The sequence below is a fragment of the Zootoca vivipara genome, chromosome 9 (assembly GCF_963506605.1).
Source record: "Zootoca vivipara chromosome 9, rZooViv1.1, whole genome shotgun sequence".
Classification (NCBI taxonomy): domain Eukaryota; kingdom Metazoa; phylum Chordata; class Lepidosauria; order Squamata; family Lacertidae; genus Zootoca; species Zootoca vivipara.
Genome location: NC_083284.1, coordinates 28,811,556 through 28,829,508, shown reverse-complemented (window position 1 = coordinate 28,829,508; position 17,953 = coordinate 28,811,556). Strand labels below are relative to the sequence as shown.

The 17,953-nt window shown below is 42.6% G+C and overlaps 1 protein-coding gene across 1 annotated transcript in view; it reads left to right on the top strand.

Annotated features, from left to right (window-relative positions):
• The window catches only part of ANXA5 (annexin A5), a 29,921-nt gene extending 14,151 nt beyond the window's left edge, over positions 1–15,770 (top strand). Inside the window, exons 6-13 of the mRNA XM_035112905.2 lie at positions 6,916–7,006; positions 8,744–8,823; positions 9,772–9,828; positions 11,715–11,808; positions 12,220–12,315; positions 12,736–12,794; positions 13,550–13,672; positions 14,920–15,770. Coding sequence (XP_034968796.1) covers positions 6,916–7,006; positions 8,744–8,823; positions 9,772–9,828; positions 11,715–11,808; positions 12,220–12,315; positions 12,736–12,794; positions 13,550–13,672; positions 14,920–14,982 — 663 coding nt within the window. The 3' untranslated portion in view covers positions 14,983–15,770. The remainder of the gene's footprint in view (positions 1–6,915; positions 7,007–8,743; positions 8,824–9,771; positions 9,829–11,714; positions 11,809–12,219; positions 12,316–12,735; positions 12,795–13,549; positions 13,673–14,919) is intronic.
• The last annotated feature ends 2,183 nt before the right edge of the window (positions 15,771–17,953 follow it).

Sequence of the window (17,953 nt, the reverse complement as noted above, 5' to 3'; positions counted from 1 at the left end):
CAGTGGTGTATGGCAGGGTGGGGAAGCAACTGGCCTTTCACTTGCCTGACCTGCCTCTTCTGCCTCTTCTTCCTACCCATCCTATGCTCCATCCTCCAGCTCTGAAGCTTTTCTTGCCTCTGGCTCTTGCCTCCTGGCTGGTACAGATTCCCATTGACCACTGCCCCCTTCTTCTGATTCAGACTGCAGCTTGCTGCCCCCCCCCTCAAGTGCAAACAGAAATTGCAGTGAAATAATGCGGTCTCGGGGAAGGAGATCCCACCAACTCCTCTCCACACCCCTATCTTCCCAGGAAACAAGAGGCATATATTTCATTCTTGTTAAGAATTGGAATGGATCTATGAACTAAGCTGAAGTTTTGCCTTCTGTTTTCTTCATAGACTTTCATTTAAAAAATAATAATAAAAGTTTGTAACAACTGGAGGGCTGGAGGAAATCTGGCTGCAAGCCACATCTGATCTGTGAGCTGGGCGTTCTCCTCTCTTGGTTTAACCCCCAAAGTGGGTCATTTCTGTCTTGAGTGCTGAATAAATGCATTCATTTATAATAAAACTTTTAAAAAGCAATCTTGTTCCCATTAGCAGGCATGCTTATTTGTGCTTTGTATTTATTAGGCAACAACAGCTGTTATAAAAGTAACCACTAATGGCTCTTAGCTCCTCTTCTTTGCTTTTGTTATAAACTTTGCTGGTGGAGAACGGTTATATTGGAGGAAATGGGAGGCAGATTCAAGCACACACTTTCCTGTACACATGCAGAGAAATACCATGACCTCATTGTCTCTGTTCCACAGCTGGACATCTGTCATCTGGCAGGACTACTGATAAGAGATGGTGGTCATTCTGTTCTTTGGCGAGGCTAAAACCATCCACTTGGCAGGCCCATTGGGATTTTTTTAAAGTTTTATTAAAATGACCGTGTTGTAGGAATCCTTATTTCAGCTCTTAACTCTGCCACATTTCCTTTGTGAGTCAGTGCAAATTCTATTTCTGGGTCTTCATTTACCCTTACTGACGTGGCATTCAGGAAGCAGAACTTTGTAGTCTTGAGCATTATGAATTTCTTTCAAATGCATTTTAAGTAATTAAATGTTTGAGGTGTGGTTGTTGCTGTTTTTTTTAAAAAAAGAAAATTCTGTAGTAAATGAACGTCCCCATGAGATTAAGATAGAGGTGTATACTGAACAAAAATAACTTACATCATTTCATCAACAGGTAGGTAGCCGTGTTGGTCTGGATCGAAGTAAAATAAAAAAATTCCTTCAGTAGCACCTTAAAGACCAACTAAGTTTTTATTTTGGTATGAGCTTTCGTGTGCATGCACACTTCTTCAGATACAGTGAAATGGAAGTTTCCAGGCACTTATGTAGAGAAGGGGTGGGGAGGGGTGGGGATGGGGGGGGGATCACTCAGAAGGGTGGTGGAAATGGGTGATTGACTGACTGATAGCTGTTGATGACCGCAAACGACTGCAAATGGTTTTGCATGAAAAAGCAAGGGTTGAGATGGCTGAAGATCGCTTATCATGTATAATGAGATAAGAACCCGATATCTCTGTTCAAACCAGGTCCCTCCATGGTTTTGAGCTTGGTGATAAGTTGCAATTCAGCAACTTCTCTTTCCAGTCTATTTCTGAAATTCTTTTGTAGTAAGACAGCTACTTTGAGATCTTGTATAGAATGTCCTGGGAGATTGAAGTGTTCTCCTACTGGTTTTTCTGTCTTCTGGTTCCTGATGTCAGATTTATGTCCATTTATCCTTTGGCGTAGGGTTTGGCCTGTTTGTCCAATATAGAGAGCTGAAGGGCACTGTTGGCATTTGATGGCATACACAATGTTAGAGGATGAGCAATTAAATAGTCCTGAGATGGTATGTTGGATGTTGTTGGGGCCAGTAATGGTGTTGTCTGGGTGTATGTGGCAGCAAAGTTGGCATCTGGGTTTATTGCAGGCTCTGGTACCAGTGTCCATGTTAAGTCTGGTGGTTGTATTATTGTGGGTGAGGAGTTGTTTAAGATTGGGTGGCTGTCTGTAGGCAATGAAAGGTCTTCCTCCCAGAGCTTGAGAAAGGGAGCGGTCATTGTCCAGGAGAGGCTGTAGATCTCTGATGATGCGTTGTACTGTTTTAGCTTGGGAGCTGTATGTGATGACTAGTGGTGTTCTGTTATTTTCTTTTTTGGGTCTGTCTTGCAGCAGGTTCTCTCTAGGTATCTGTCTGGCTCTGTTGATCTGTTGTTTAACTTCATCAGGTGGATATTTTAGTTCTAAAAAGGTTTGCTGTAGATCTCTTAGGTGAGATTCTCTGTCTGTAGAGTTGGAACAGATGCGGTTGTAACGTAAGGCCTGGCTGTATACGATGGATTGTTTGGTATGTTTGGGATGGTAGCTAGAAGCATGTAGATATGTTTGTCGGTCAGTTGGTTTTCTGTATAAGGTGGTGTCTATACGTCCATCCTGTATTTTTATAGTAGTGTCCAAAAAATGTATTTCTTGCATAGATTGGTTCATTGTTAGGTTGATGGTGGGGTGAAAGTCATTGAATGTCTGGTGGAAGGTTTCCAGGGTCTGTTGTCCATGTGTCCAGATAATAAAAATATCGTCAATGTATCGCAGGTACAGGAGAGGTTTGAGTGGGTAGGAGTTAAGGAAACGTTGTTCTAAATCTGCCATGAAGATGTTGGCATACTGTGGGGCCATGCGGGTGCCCATGGCTGTGCCGCTGATCTGGAGGAACAGGTCATCACCAAATTTGAAGTGGTTGTGGGTAAGGACAAAGTGGCAGAGTTTGGTAGCAAAGTCCGCTGTGGTTTTATCTGAAATGGTGTTCCTTATGGCTTGTAAACCATCATTGTGTGGGATGTTGGTATATAGAGATTCCACATCCATAGTGGCTAGTATAGTATTGTTAGGAAGATTGTTCAAATATTGTATTTTCCTCAGAAAATCTGTGGTGTCACGTACGTAGCTGGGAGCACTGATAGCATATGGTTTCAGAACAGAGTCCATATAGCCGGAAACACCCACTGTAATGGTGCCAATACCTGAGATGATGGGGCGTCCTGGGTTTCCTGGTTTGTGTATTTTGGGTAGAAGATAGAAAGTTCCTGGCCGAGGTTCCGCTGGTGTGTTTGTGAGGATCTGTTCTTGGATGTGTAGGGGTAGCTCCTTAATAATCTTGTTCAGTTCTTTTTTGTATGCTTGTGTGGGGTCTGAGTCCAATTTCATGTAAAAGGCAGTATTGGAAAGTTGTCTGTGGGCCTCTTGGATGTAATCAGTTTTGTTCATGATGACGACAGCTCCACCCTTGTCTGCCTCTTTAATTATAATGTCTGGGTTGTTCCTGAGATTTTCTATGGCTCTCCTTTCAGCATGGTTTAGATTTTGTTGTAAGCGATGGTGTTTTCTGGTCACATCCGTTTGGATTCTGTGGCGGAAGCATTCGATGTACAGATCTAGTGTGGTATTGCGTCCATCAGGAGGGGTCCATGTGGAGTCCCTTTTTGTGTAACTTCTTTTCGGTGGTAGTTGGTGGTCAATGTTCTGTTCATTGATGCGTTTGGAGGGTGATGGTTGTTCCCCAGTAAGTTGAGAGGTGTTGTGTTGTGGGGATGTAGTTTGTTCTACTTTGTCTTGTTCTTGTGTGTGATGAAAATACTCCTTCAGGCGTAAACGGCGGAAAAATGCTTCCAGGTCCCCGCAGAACTGAATCATGTGTTGGGATTTGGCAGGGCAGAATGATAGTCCCCGTGAAAGGACGGATTCCTCAGCTGGGCTGAGTGTTTGCTGTGAAAGATTGACAATGTTGTTGATCTTGTTTTGATTGGTGGCCTGTAGGTTGGAAAGGTTGCAGAGTTTTTTATTTTTCTGGTTCTTCAGTAACTCCAGTTGAGAGTGGTAAATGGTTTGTTTTTCCTTGTGGAACTTCTGCCAGGCCGGGTGATTCCTGATGGAGTTCTCCAGTGCAGAGAGTTCCTCCTTTATTAACTTCTGTTTGGAATACAGAACGCCGATAAGATGTTTCAGCAGTTTCTTAGATAAAGTGTGGCATAGTTTTCTGGCATATTCTGTGGAATATGCCAGAAAACTATGCCACACTTTATCTAAGAAACTGCTGAAACATCTTATCGGCGTTCTGTATTCCAAACAGAAGTTAATAAAGGAGGAACTCTCTGCACTGGAGAACTCCATCAGGAATCACCCGGCCTGGCAGAAGTTCCACAAGGAAAAACAAACCATTTACCACTCTCAACTGGAGTTACTGAAGAACCAGAAAAATAAAAAACTCTGCAACCTTTCCAACCTACAGGCCACCAATCAAAACAAGATCAACAACATTGTCAATCTTTCACAGCAAACACTCAGCCCAGCTGAGGAATCCGTCCTTTCACGGGGACTATCATTCTGCCCTGCCAAATCCCAACACATGATTCAGTTCTGCGGGGACCTGGAAGCATTTTTCCGCCGTTTACGCCTGAAGGAGTATTTTCATCACACACAAGAACAAGACAAAGTAGAACAAACTACATCCCCACAACACAACACCTCTCAACTTACTGGGGAACAACCATCACCCTCCAAACGCATCAATGAACAGAACATTGACCACCAACTACCACCGAAAAGAAGTTACACAAAAAGGGACTCCACATGGACCCCTCCTGATGGACGCAATACCACACTAGATCTGTACATCGAATGCTTCCGCCACAGAATCCAAACGGATGTGACCAGAAAACACCATCGCTTACAACAAAATCTAAACCATGCTGAAAGGAGAGCCATAGAAAATCTCAGGAACAACCCAGACATTATAATTAAAGAGGCAGACAAGGGTGGAGCTGTCGTCATCATGAACAAAACTGATTACATCCAAGAGGCCCACAGACAACTTTCCAATACTGCCTTTTACATGAAATTGGACTCAGACCCCACACAAGCATACAAAAAAGAACTGAACAAGATTATTAAGGAGCTACCCCTACACATCCAAGAACAGATCCTCACAAACACACCAGCGGAACCTCGGCCAGGAACTTTCTATCTTCTACCCAAAATACACAAACCAGGAAACCCAGGACGCCCCATCATCTCAGGTATTGGCACCATTACAGTGGGTGTTTCCGGCTATATGGACTCTGTTCTGAAACCATATGCTATCAGTGCTCCCAGCTACGTACGTGACACCACAGATTTTCTGAGGAAAATACAATATTTGAACAATCTTCCTAACAATACTATACTAGCCACTATGGATGTGGAATCTCTATATACCAACATCCCACACAATGATGGTTTACAAGCCATAAGGAACACCATTTCAGATAAAACCACAGCGGACTTTGCTACCAAACTCTGCCACTTTGTCCTTACCCACAACCACTTCAAATTTGGTGATGACCTGTTCCTCCAGATCAGCGGCACAGCCATGGGCACCCGCATGGCCCCACAGTATGCCAACATCTTCATGGCAGATTTAGAACAACGTTTCCTTAACTCCTACCCACTCAAACCTCTCCTGTACCTGCGATACATTGACGATATTTTTATTATCTGGACACATGGACAACAGACCCTGGAAACCTTCCACCAGACATTCAATGACTTTCACCCCACCATCAACCTAACAATGAACCAATCTATGCAAGAAATACATTTTTTGGACACTACTATAAAAATACAGGATGGACGTATAGACACCACCTTATACAGAAAACCAACTGACCGACAAACATATCTACATGCTTCTAGCTACCATCCCAAACATACCAAACAATCCATCGTATACAGCCAGGCCTTACGTTACAACCGCATCTGTTCCAACTCTACAGACAGAGAATCTCACCTAAGAGATCTACAGCAAACCTTTTTAGAACTAAAATATCCACCTGATGAAGTTAAACAACAGATCAACAGAGCCAGACAGATACCTAGAGAGAACCTGCTGCAAGACAGACCCAAAAAAGAAAATAACAGAACACCACTAGTCATCACATACAGCTCCCAAGCTAAAACAGTACAACGCATCATCAGAGATCTACAGCCTCTCCTGGACAATGACCGCTCCCTTTCTCAAGCTCTGGGAGGAAGACCTTTCATTGCCTACAGACAGCCACCCAATCTTAAACAACTCCTCACCCACAATAATACAACCACCAGACTTAACATGGACACTGGTACCAGAGCCTGCAATAAACCCAGATGCCAACTTTGCTGCCACATACACCCAGACAACACCATTACTGGCCCCAACAACATCCAACATACCATCTCAGGACTATTTAATTGCTCATCCTCTAACATTGTGTATGCCATCAAATGCCAACAGTGCCCTTCAGCTCTCTATATTGGACAAACAGGCCAAACCCTACGCCAAAGGATAAATGGACATAAATCTGACATCAGGAACCAGAAGACAGAAAAACCAGTAGGAGAACACTTCAATCTCCCAGGACATTCTATACAAGATCTCAAAGTAGCTGTCTTACTACAAAAGAATTTCAGAAATAGACTGGAAAGAGAAGTTGCTGAATTGCAACTTATCACCAAGCTCAAAACCATGGAGGGACCTGGTTTGAACAGAGATATCGGGTTCTTATCTCATTATACATGATAAGCGATCTTCAGCCATCTCAACCCTTGCTTTTTCATGCAAAACCATTTGCAGTCGTTTGCGGTCATCAACAGCTATCAGTCAGTCAATCACCCATTTCCACCACCCTTCTGAGTGATCCCCCCCCCATCCCCACCCCTCCCCACCCCTTCTCTACATAAGTGCCTGGAAACTTCCATTTCACTGTATCTGAAGAAGTGTGCATGCACACGAAAGCTCATACCAAAATAAAAACTTAGTTGGTCTTTAAGGTGCTACTGAAGGAATTTTTTTATTTCATTTCATCAACCAAATCCATTAATTACAGGGGGCAGGAACCGATGAAAAAGTCCTTACTGAAATTCTTGCATCCAGAACACCAGCCGAAATCCGGAATATAAAACAAGTTTATCAGGAAGGTAAAAGCAGTGCTTTTTCTGTGTTTTGAAACACTATTGTACTTGCAGGAGCTTTTGTCTGTGCATGAAATAATAGAATAAGGAAAGTGGGAAATATACAGAATGCAACTTCAGTACTTGGAGAGATAAGGCTTGTAAAAGCTTCATATGCCTTTTGGGTGCATGTTCTTCTGCTTTGCACTACACAATTGAATTTCTTCCTTTGACATTTTCTTTAGAATTTAATTCAGTCAACGAACAGGATTCTAACAACACGTGAAAGAGGGAATTCAGTACCACTTAATGATTTGAAAAGGCTTATTCTGAACCATTGATTGTAGATAAAGTATTTATTTCCTGGTTCAAAGTGCTATGAAAAAACAACAAAGGGACTTAGGTTCGCTGGCAGGGTTTGAATAAACATACACAATCTTTTTTTATCAGTAGAATAGAATTAAATGCTGAATTGATATGTATAATTTTAAAACATGCAGAAATAATATGAATAGAGAAATCAGAAAAGGGAGCTGAGGGAAGTCCGGGTGGGTGGGAGAGGGAGGGGGTGGGTGGGGGGAAAGGGGAAAAAATGTAATTGGTTGTAAAATTGATAAATTGTATTGATTTGAACTTTCTTAATAAAAAAAATAATTTAAAAATAAATAAAAAACAAATCAGCATTGTTTATAAGTTACAGTCAATATAGTCAATTGGATGGGACTGGTTTTTTAAGGAGGAGGAAAAGATCACAAAGCATAATAGAGTGAGGCAATCAGTTCACACATTATTTTTGTGCTGCAGTTTCTCTTTTCAGATAGGCTCTCTGGTAGATCTACTATAGAGGAGGAATCTGCAGATGGGTAGCTTTGGGTAGCTGTGTGACCTGTAGTATCAATGAGCATGTCTGATCCCAGGGCTGGGGGGTGGGAAACTGCATGGAGGGAGGGTAGAAGAATATCAGAAGCCCTGTTCACACCTTACCTTCACATATGTACGGTATACAGTGGAACCTTGGTTTATGAACACCTCGGTTTACGAATTTTCAGTTTATGAACGCCACAGACCCATCTGGAACGGATTAATTCACTTTCCATTACTTTCAATGGGAAAGTTCACTTCAGTTTATGAACGCTTCAGTTTATGAACAGACTTCCAGAACCAATTACACCCATGCTTCGGGTTAAGTACGCTTCAGGTTGAGTACTCCCCGGACCCATCTGGAACGGATTAATCCACTTTCCATTACTTTCAATGGGAAAGTTCGCTTCAGTTTATGAACACTTCAGTTTATGAACAGACTTCCGGAACCAATTGTGTTCATAAACCGAGGTACCACTGTACCTCTTGCACAAAGAGGAAGGAGCACCAATCCCTGCCCCAATGGCCTTGCCCCTGCCACATCCATTTGTTCAGTGTGGTTGTCTGTAAAGGGGCCGCTGTGCATGAATAGCTGAATGCATGAAAGTGACCCATGTGTTGGGCAACTGTGTCAATGTCTGTTTAAGTTTCTCATTTTCCAGTCTTCAGTTCAGCACATTTCCACATCAGTGCAACTTCTTTAAAAAGAAGGCGGACCTGGTGCAATTTAGTGCAGATACACACATTTTTGCAAGCAACATAATGCATGTAATATATGTTTTCATTCATAAAAAAACTTACTTGGGAGACTTGCAATTCTAGCTGTTTTGTATACATATGTATGACCTCAACATAAAGTAGCTCACATTTTGTACAGTGATCGGTGTGTTCCCTTTTTTGCAGAATATGAAGCTGACTTAGAAGATCATGTAACTTCAGACACTTCTGGTTTCTATCAGAGGATGCTGGTAGTTCTTCTTCAGGTAAGCATCTGCAGTAGATGGGTTAAGCAGGAAATTCAAGGCAAGGGCTGCTTTATTTAAAGTGGAGTCTCTGCATTATGGCTCCAGTATACATTTTGTGGGCGGTGGGATTCATCTCCCCCAAGCCTGTTTATATGTGGATCCTTGCTTCTTTAAGGGTATAGTTCAGTCATTTTCCCTTAATAGCCTGTGTCCCATAGAACACAGGGTGGAAGGAAAACATGAATCAAAAAGCATGAATGTTGTAAGTTTTGGGGTCCTGTCCCAATTTCCTAAACCATATTCACCCTTTCCTCTTACCTTTTTTTAAAGTGACTTTCCCCCTTCCTTTCCTCCTTTGTACCAGCCCCTTGGAACCCCTACGCCAGTTTTAGTAGTACTGTAGAAAAGGTTACTATTGCAGGATGGGCATTTCTTGTCCATATGTGCCATCCTCTCAATAACATTGACAGTAATGGGTACTTTCCGACAGATTTTCCCTTAGGTCCTGGCCTGTTTGTTTAGCATCCAGAGCCCATGCACAGCTTGGCCCTGTCTATCTGCATACTGGAGACAGTGAATCACATAGGGCATGTATAGCCCATGCACAGTGCCTGCCAGTGAAGGCTGAGGTGGCTGCAAAAAAAAAACGTTTTGGGAAGGACCATAGCTCAGCGGTAGAGCATCTGTCTTGCACACATAAGGTCCCAGGTTCAATTCGCACCACCTCCAAGTAGAACTTGGAGAAACTTCCTGTCTGAAACTCTGGAAAGCTGCAGCCAGTCAGTGTAGACACTACTGAGCTAGATTGAACCATCGGTCTGACTCAGTATAAGGCAGCTTCTTGTGTTTCTCTTTGCCATATCAAAACCTTTTTCGACAGTGCAGAATTTTTATACCCAAGTATATTCATCACTTTCATTATATTCATGAACCCATTCTATTCCCCCCCCCTTTTATCCCATTTAGGCCAATAGAGACCCCGATGGCCAAGTGAATGAGGGGCTGGTCGAGAAAGATGCTCAGGTAAGACTCTCTACTTGTCCTTTTCCCCAAGTGTTTTTGAAAAAGCACCCTAAGAATACATGCAAGTAGAAGTTCACTTTGAGGGTGCAATTCCAGCATGGAAATGTAGATCTGCAGCCCATTCAGTTGTGCGTGCATTGAGAATAAAGGCCTTCCCATTATTTCCCCCCCCCTTGTTTTCATCTTACATTTTGCAGTTACTGCATTGTACAAACTTGGCAAATAAAGGAAGCACTGCTTGGAACTGGTCCCAAAGGGCCCCTGCATTTCAGAGCCGTGTTCTCAGCCTGTAAAAGGCAGAGACATTTTGAATATTTTTTTGCAAGTGAGAATTCCTGGGGTGTGTTGATGCAGCTTACTGAGCCTCTGTTAAGCTTGCAGCCACCATTTTCTTCTTTTCCCAGAATGATCCATTCTGAGGTGCCTTTTGGGAAAGAAATAGCTGCAACACAAAAAGAGAGAACCTCACTTTCTTGAGTGTGGCGGCCATCATTTTATTTTCATTCTGGGAAAATGGCCTGCAGCCCTCAAGAAGTTTAATAGGCCTCCCCATTCCCAATTCCCAAACAATAAGAAAGAAGGGGGTGCAGGTTCACTTTCCTCTTTTGATGAGGCCCCAAACTCTTCAAATCTAGGCTGGTGGGTCTCTCTGGAAAATGTTTGGCTCAGCCTTGACGTTAGAGGGAGCATTTTGTAGCATCCCATTGCTATCTGGCCTTGGGTCATTCAGTCGGAACATGCTGAGCCTGGCACTAATCTACGCTGTTGCACAGCTATACTGTGTCAGAGATTGGCCATGCTTCATTCTGATGTGCAACAAAGTCCTAGGGTTGTATCCAGTGCTGCACCAGTAGGGTCCACAGGTGCAATTGGACTTCTGCCCCCTCTTCTCACCCTCCACACACCCCAAAATTTGCTCCAGCGTGTCTACCAACCCAACTGCACCACTCTTAAGATTAAAAAAAGATAAGTAGGAAGGAGATCGGACCCACAAACACCCCAACAAGAACTGAGCATGTTCAATGGCTGTAGAAGACTGACTGTCCCATGATTCGAAATGTAAAAGCAAGAGGGAAGAGAACGGGGTATCCTGAACGAGGGTGTTCCAGTTTGCAACATGCTGCAATTCCCGCTTGTGTGTCATAGTATATGTGTTAATTCAGATCTTAGGGGTGACTCATCAGAGGGTGGAGTGAGTACTAAAACCATGTAAAATTACTTTGATGGGATTCTTTTTGGGAAGCAGATGAACGTTTTCCATGGTTGTGTGTGTGTGTGTGTGTGTGTGCGCGCGCGTGTGCGCGCAAGCTCTGAGTTGGTTTACAAACAGGAAAAAGGAGTGGTAGAAACCAAGTAATTGCTTAGGTCACACTGTATTTTAGAGCAGACTGGCTGGGTAGTTAATTATAGTAATCTTAGCTGCTTCATCACAGAACAACTTCATCAAATGTTATCGCCATTTTAAATGATTTTTCTTGCCAAGAGGAGGTTCCTCCCAGAGCAGGCCTTCATGGTTCCCAAAGTATCCTTCATTCTAGTACCTTTCTTAAAAAATTAAAATTCATCAGTATTTCAACCTCCCTTGAGAGTATTTTTAAAAATGCAAAATAAAACAATTCCTTCCAGTAGCACCTTAGAGACCAACAAAGAATGAATGTGGCAAATGTAGTTCTATAAGGGATAGTTCAAAACTTCTGTGCCTAAATAGAGTGGGGTTAGGTTCTTTGGTCTTAAGTCCCAAGCCTAACCTGCCCCTCAGACATTTCAGGGCTTTGTGGCTAAACCTTTACCCCCTCTGGTGGTTTTATTCGCAATATGGTAAAGTATTCACATTTGCTTTTGGGAGAGTAAACCTTAGCTTCATTTTTATCTTCTGATTTTAACAGGAGCTGTTTAGAGCTGGTGAGCTTAAATGGGGAACCGATGAAGAAAAGTTCATCACCATCCTGGGGACTCGCAGTGTAGCTCACTTAAGGAAGGGTGAGGAGAACTGAACATTTTGGGCTCTTTTTAAAGGATTGTAATCATCATACTGGGGGTGCAAGTGGTGGGAGTGAAGCTTGAACAAAAACTGGGCCTTGGTTTACTGTGTGGGGTGCCCTGGCTCTGATCCAGGGTAAACTTGACCTGGTTTAGAACATTTCTCCTTGACATGCTATCAGATTGTGCGGGATATAGATTATACACTCACTTTCAGTCTTAAGTAGAATGGTCCATGTTACTTTCCTGAACAGTTGAATTTATTACTATCCTGGCTTCCTTCAACTCTTCTGCCCAAATGTTGATTGCGTTCGGATGGGTATAGGCTTTGTTATGCTTGTTTGGAAAAGCAGAATGGAGGCAATATGTAAAATACACATAATTGCTATGTATTCCTTTTGTGTCTTTCAGTCTTTGACAAATACATGACTATCTCTGGCTTCCAAATTGAAGAGACAATCGACCGTGAAACTTCTGGTCCACTAGAGAAGCTTCTGCTGGCAGTTGGTAATGAGCGGTCCTAGTTGCAATGCACTATTTATGAGAACTGCAAACAAGCTGTTGGGGGGGGGGGAAGCAGCACAATGTGCTGATCAAAGAAACAAAATGGCGTCTTGGTAATCTGATTCAGATGCGATGCTTGCTTGCATTTTATTTGTTATTTAACACGGGGCTCTGAATTCTAGACTCCACAACAGCACAAGGAGATAGGAGGGAAAATCTGCACAGCTACTCAGAAGTGAATCCCATTGTGTTCAGAGGGCTTTACTCCCAGCTAGATGTACACAGAATTGCGGCATAGCTCACTGTTATGCCCTGTTATGAAAATACTGGAAGGTGCCTTTTCTGTGTGAAGCACCATGCCATTCAGATAAAGTTATTTTTCACTGTTTTCAAACTGAACTGGATTGTGTTTTCCCCTTTCAGTGAAAAGTGTCCGAAGTGTTCCAGCATATCTTGCTGAATCACTGTTTTATGCAATGAAAGTGAGTACTTATTTTATCTTTCTTTCTTTCTTTCTTTCTTTCTTTCTTTCTTTCTTTCTTTCTTTCTTTCTTTCTTTCTTTTTAAAGAAGGACAAGTTTCCAAGTTGAAACGAAATGAGGGTGGTAAAATGTTGACTTTTTCCTGACTCTTTATTTATGCTGAGCACTGGATGCTCTATAGAGAGCTCACCACATTAATATAGTGCAGTAATTCAGGATTCTATTTCATGCAATTGTGATAAAATCTCCTAACTTCAACGGCAAGAAGGAGGACTATTAATCCTCAAGGTATTATATACATTCTTCAAATTTCTCTATTGTACAGTCGTACCTCGGGTTACGACCACCTCGGTTTGCGAACAGTTCGGGTTACGAACTGCGCAACCCCGGAAGTGTTTTCGCCGCGCGCGCACATAAGCCGCGATCGCGCGATTTGCGCATGCGCAAAGCGCGAAAATCGCAAAAATCGCGCTTTGCGCATGCGCAAAATGGCGGCGCCCATCGCGCTCGGTTTGCGAACTATTCGGGTTATGAACTGCGATCCGGAACGGATCGCGTTCGTAACCCGAGGTATTACTGTATATGAATTCTGTGTGACATTCTCAGATGCAGCTATTTGCTTAGTGGCTAAAGTTAAGCCCTTTAGTTTCACTGACTTCAGTGGGAAAAATTAAGCAACTGAAAGGAGTGGTTCCTGAAAATAGATTATGTTCTTAATGGGTTGTTTAAAACGGGTGCCCTTTTGATTTTACTAGGGGGCTGGCACTGATGATGATACCCTGATCAGGATCGTAGTTTCAAGGAGCGAAATTGATCTGCTGGACATCAGACAGGCGTTCAGAAGAAATTTTGCAAAATCTTTGTACCATGCAATTCAGGTAGGACTTGCTTTGTAAAACTAGTATATTTCATTCTCTTTTCGAATGGGAAGTATTGACTTAATAGGCTCTTTTCTTTTTAAAATGGAATGCTGTGTGTTTGTCTTTTAGCTGTACAACTGTTACAATTTTGCAAATAGAAAAAAAAGTCCACTTTCCAATACATGTGAAATCTACCATCATGAGGCATGTAGGCAGCTAGCCTAGGTGGGCTCCCATTCCTGGGCAACCTCCCAGTCCTGTGTCAGGAGGGAGAACTAAAGGCAGGCAAACTAGTTTGTCTAATGCAGGCATCCCCAACCTGCAGCCCTCCAGATGTTTTGGCCTACAACTCCCATGATCCCTAGCTAACAAAACCAGTGGTCACGGATGATGGGAATTGTAGTCCAAAACATCTGGAGGGCCGAAGGTTGGGGATGCCTGGTCTAATGCCTTGCTGGATTTCTGGTGGTTGGACAGAAGTGAAGACAGAGTAGCGTTTTCCTTTTGTTTCCAGGCTTTCTCCCTCCCTTTTAAAGGAACCCCCCAAATGGAAGGGAAGATACACCAGTCCTGATGTTGGTGTATTTATGTCCCCACCCCCCATTTTGGGGGTGGGGAGAGTGTCAGTGGACTGTGAAATCTATGGCTCCTTCAGATTCATAGCTTTGCCACAATGTACGGTATCTGCTGTATCCTCCCTTGCTTCTACTGATGTCAGTATGTCAGCTTCTGTAATGCAAGGCAAAAATCAGTAAGGCAAGGGTGGTGGAGGTTTCTGCAGCGGCAAGGAAGGTCCATATGGAGTCAAATCTTCCTCTTCACCCATGAACAGGGACATCTGTATGCCCACTGGCATTCCCTCTTTGCAACCATATGATTGCACCCTTAATTGGCTTAAATACAAGTATTCTGGTTTAATTGATGTGTACATAGGGCCTTTCCCTTTCCCTGCATTTGATAAAGGATATCAAAGTTGTTTAAATCCTCCTTGTAATGTATAGAGTTAAGACTTTTTGATCTGCCATTGGAAGGCAAATAGATGTTCCCCCATTTTGCTTTTGCGCACGCGCGCGCGCACACACACGCACACACACATATATATGTTGCACAAAATAAATAGCTTTCTGGAGAACTTTGCTTATCATTCCTGAGTGTATAGTCATACAAATGGATTTCCTGCTGCAGAAAAGCTGTCATTTGTCAAGAATTTTCCCCTGAATCATTACTGACTCATTGCCATTCGATCCCTGTCTTTTGATTTGCAGAAAGATACATCTGGTGATTACAGAAAAGGCCTTTTGCTGCTCTGTGGTGGTGAAGATGACTAACTGATGGCGATATGAAAGCCAGAATCTTAACTCCTGCCTTGTGCCTCCTTCCCGCTTTGTATGGCTAAGCTTTCCATTGGCATTTAGAGCAGCAGCCTTTTTTTTGTGATTCTCATGGATATCCTTGCTGTGAAATGCAATGTGCATATCATTAGTACAATGATATAGTAACATGGTTGAAATCCATATCAGATCCCATTCATAGTATTGCCACTCCTTTCTAGGGAACTGCTTGTTTTTCATTGATAGTATTTTATGTTAGTTTTATACAATGTTAACATACAGACTGCTCTGAAAAATATTAAGCCGGCCAGTTGGAAGTCATGGGGCTGGGATCAGGCTATGCTAGTTGCACATTGAGATCAATGTGACAAGCTAGTCGTGACTTAAGTCCCATTTAACTCAATGGGGACTTAATGCAACTAACGTAGTCTGGATTCAGCCTCTTTTGTATAAAATAATTTAATGCAAAGTGCCTCTTGTGTAAATGTGTCTCCCTTGTTTTGAAAACTATGTTGGAAGTCAGGAATCTGGTGCCTTTTGTTCTTATTTTGCAAAAAAATAGAAGTAAAAGACATTCCAAGAACTAAAACCAAATTACCTTTTAACCTGAATAATATTTTTGCATTTGTACTGATTTGCAGAAAGCTTCCAGCAATGGCTTTGAAATTGTGACCTATGCATGATTTTCATGTATTGTAATGATTTTGGTGCTATTAAAAGGAACAAAAATCCTACTAAATGATACACGGAGGACCAATAAAATGTACCCATGAGCTTTCTGAATACTTCTGGTTTTATTAAGCAATTCTTCCCCAGAATATCTCCTCATTTTTGTAGAATTTGTTCCAGTTCTCCTATTTTATGGGTAGGAGAGAAGAGCTACCGTATGTGGATCGCTGAAATTATTATTATTACTATTTGTTTCATTTCTATACTGCTTTATACATATTTTAAAGAAAAATCTCAAAGCAGTTTACAGCATATTAAAACATCAAAAAACACCAATAAAACAATGTGAAGAAAGCAAATATACAGTCAAAGCAACATAATTAACAGAAAACTGAAACATTATCTTAAAAGATTTCAAAATAAAACATTGCAAAGGAGGTCAACTGCAGAATACATATTTAACACAAAGTTAACCAAAATAATAATAATCAAACATTTTTTATACAAAAGGTTCCACCTCCAACCACTAGAAATCTTCATCACCAACCCTTCTGATGCCTATAATTTCACCAGACAGGTACATTCAGACTTTTTAGCTTATCTTCACACCTCTCATGGTTCCTTTTTTAAAAAGAAAAAGAAAGATTTTCAGGATACTTAATTCTCTGGGCTATACCACGCCCTTTTCTTTTGGTCCTTCAGTGGAATTGCAGTCCACGCACAACAGCATACACAGGTTATTTCCCCTGCTCCAACCCCAGTTACGGCAATTAGCCAAGTGTGGATTCAGTAATGGCTGGCATTTGGGCTGCTTCCATCATGACAGAAACATGCTTCTGAGAGGCCAAAGTGCTTGTAAAAAGCATAAAAATCTTAAGTTTTTTAAAAACAGCTTGCACATTGAGATGACTCATGGGAAGACACTCTCATGACCCAGGCCCACAGCCAGAATCTTGTGGGGCCTAAGGAGAAAGGGAAGTCACTGCAGAACAGCCAGAGCCTAAAACACACTCTCAGAACGAGAGGTTCTGTACCTTGGCACTCAGGGCAACTGGCAACCCAAAACCTTTTCCAGAGGTGCTGTGGATGGTGTCACAATCCAGGGGTTACTGAACACTTCCCATCCCTTCTGCTTTCCACTGCTATACTGCATCACTCAACCCACCCATCCCCTGGTTCTCATTAGCTTGTGTGTGTGTGTGTGTGTGTGTGTGTGTGTGTGTGTGTGTGTGACAGACAGACAGACAGACAGACAGACAGACAGACAGACAGACAGAGACTGAGTGGACCCATTTAGAACAGCGCCTCACACATTACCATTTATTAAATCTGTATATCACCCTATACCCATAGATCTCAGGGCAGTTCACAACATAAAATTACAGTAAAAAAACACAACAAAGATCTTAAACTGTGGCCATTCATTCAGCAGCTATTGCCTTTCTTCTTTTTTAAAGGTAAAGCTAATGGGTTCAATGACCCTTGTCATGCTGAGCACACAAGGTATCAGAAGGATGGAGACGAGTAAAAAAGGTAAAGGTAAAGAACCCCTGGATGGTTACTTCCAGTCAAAGGTGACTATGGGGTTGCGGTGCTCATAATAATAATAATTAATAATAATAATAATATATTATTATTTATACCCTGCCCATCTGGCTGGGTTTCCCCAGCCACTCTGGCCGGCTTCCAACAGAAAAATGAAATAAAACAATCTATTAAACCATTAAAAGCCTCCCTAAACAGGGCTGCCTTCAGATGTCTTCTAAAAATCTGGTAGCTGTTTTTCTCTTTGACATCTGATGGGAGGGCGTTCCACAGGGCGGGTGCCACCACCGAGAAGGCCCTCTGCCTGGTTCCCTGCAACTTGGCTTCTTGCAACGAGGGAACCGCCAGAAGGCCCTTGGTACTGGACTTTCAGGCTGAGGGAGCAGGCATTTGTCCGCAGACAGCCTTCCAGGTCATGTGGCCAGCATGACTAAACCGCTTCTGGCACAACGGGACACAGTGACGGAAACCAAAGTGCATGGAAATGCCATTTACCTTCCTGCCACAGCAGTACCTATTTATCTACTTGCCCTGGCATGCTTTTGAACTGCTAGGTAGGTAGGAGCTGGGACAGAGCAATGGGAGCTCACCCAATCACGGGGATTCGAACCGCCGACCTTCCGAATGGCAAGTCTAAGAGGCTCAGTGGTTTATACCACAGTGCCACCTGTGTCCCCCTGGAGATGAGTAGTCCCTGACAGGCTGCAGAGTCAGGTCTGTGCGCTGGCCTGACTTTGAGTTATGGTACTATTCC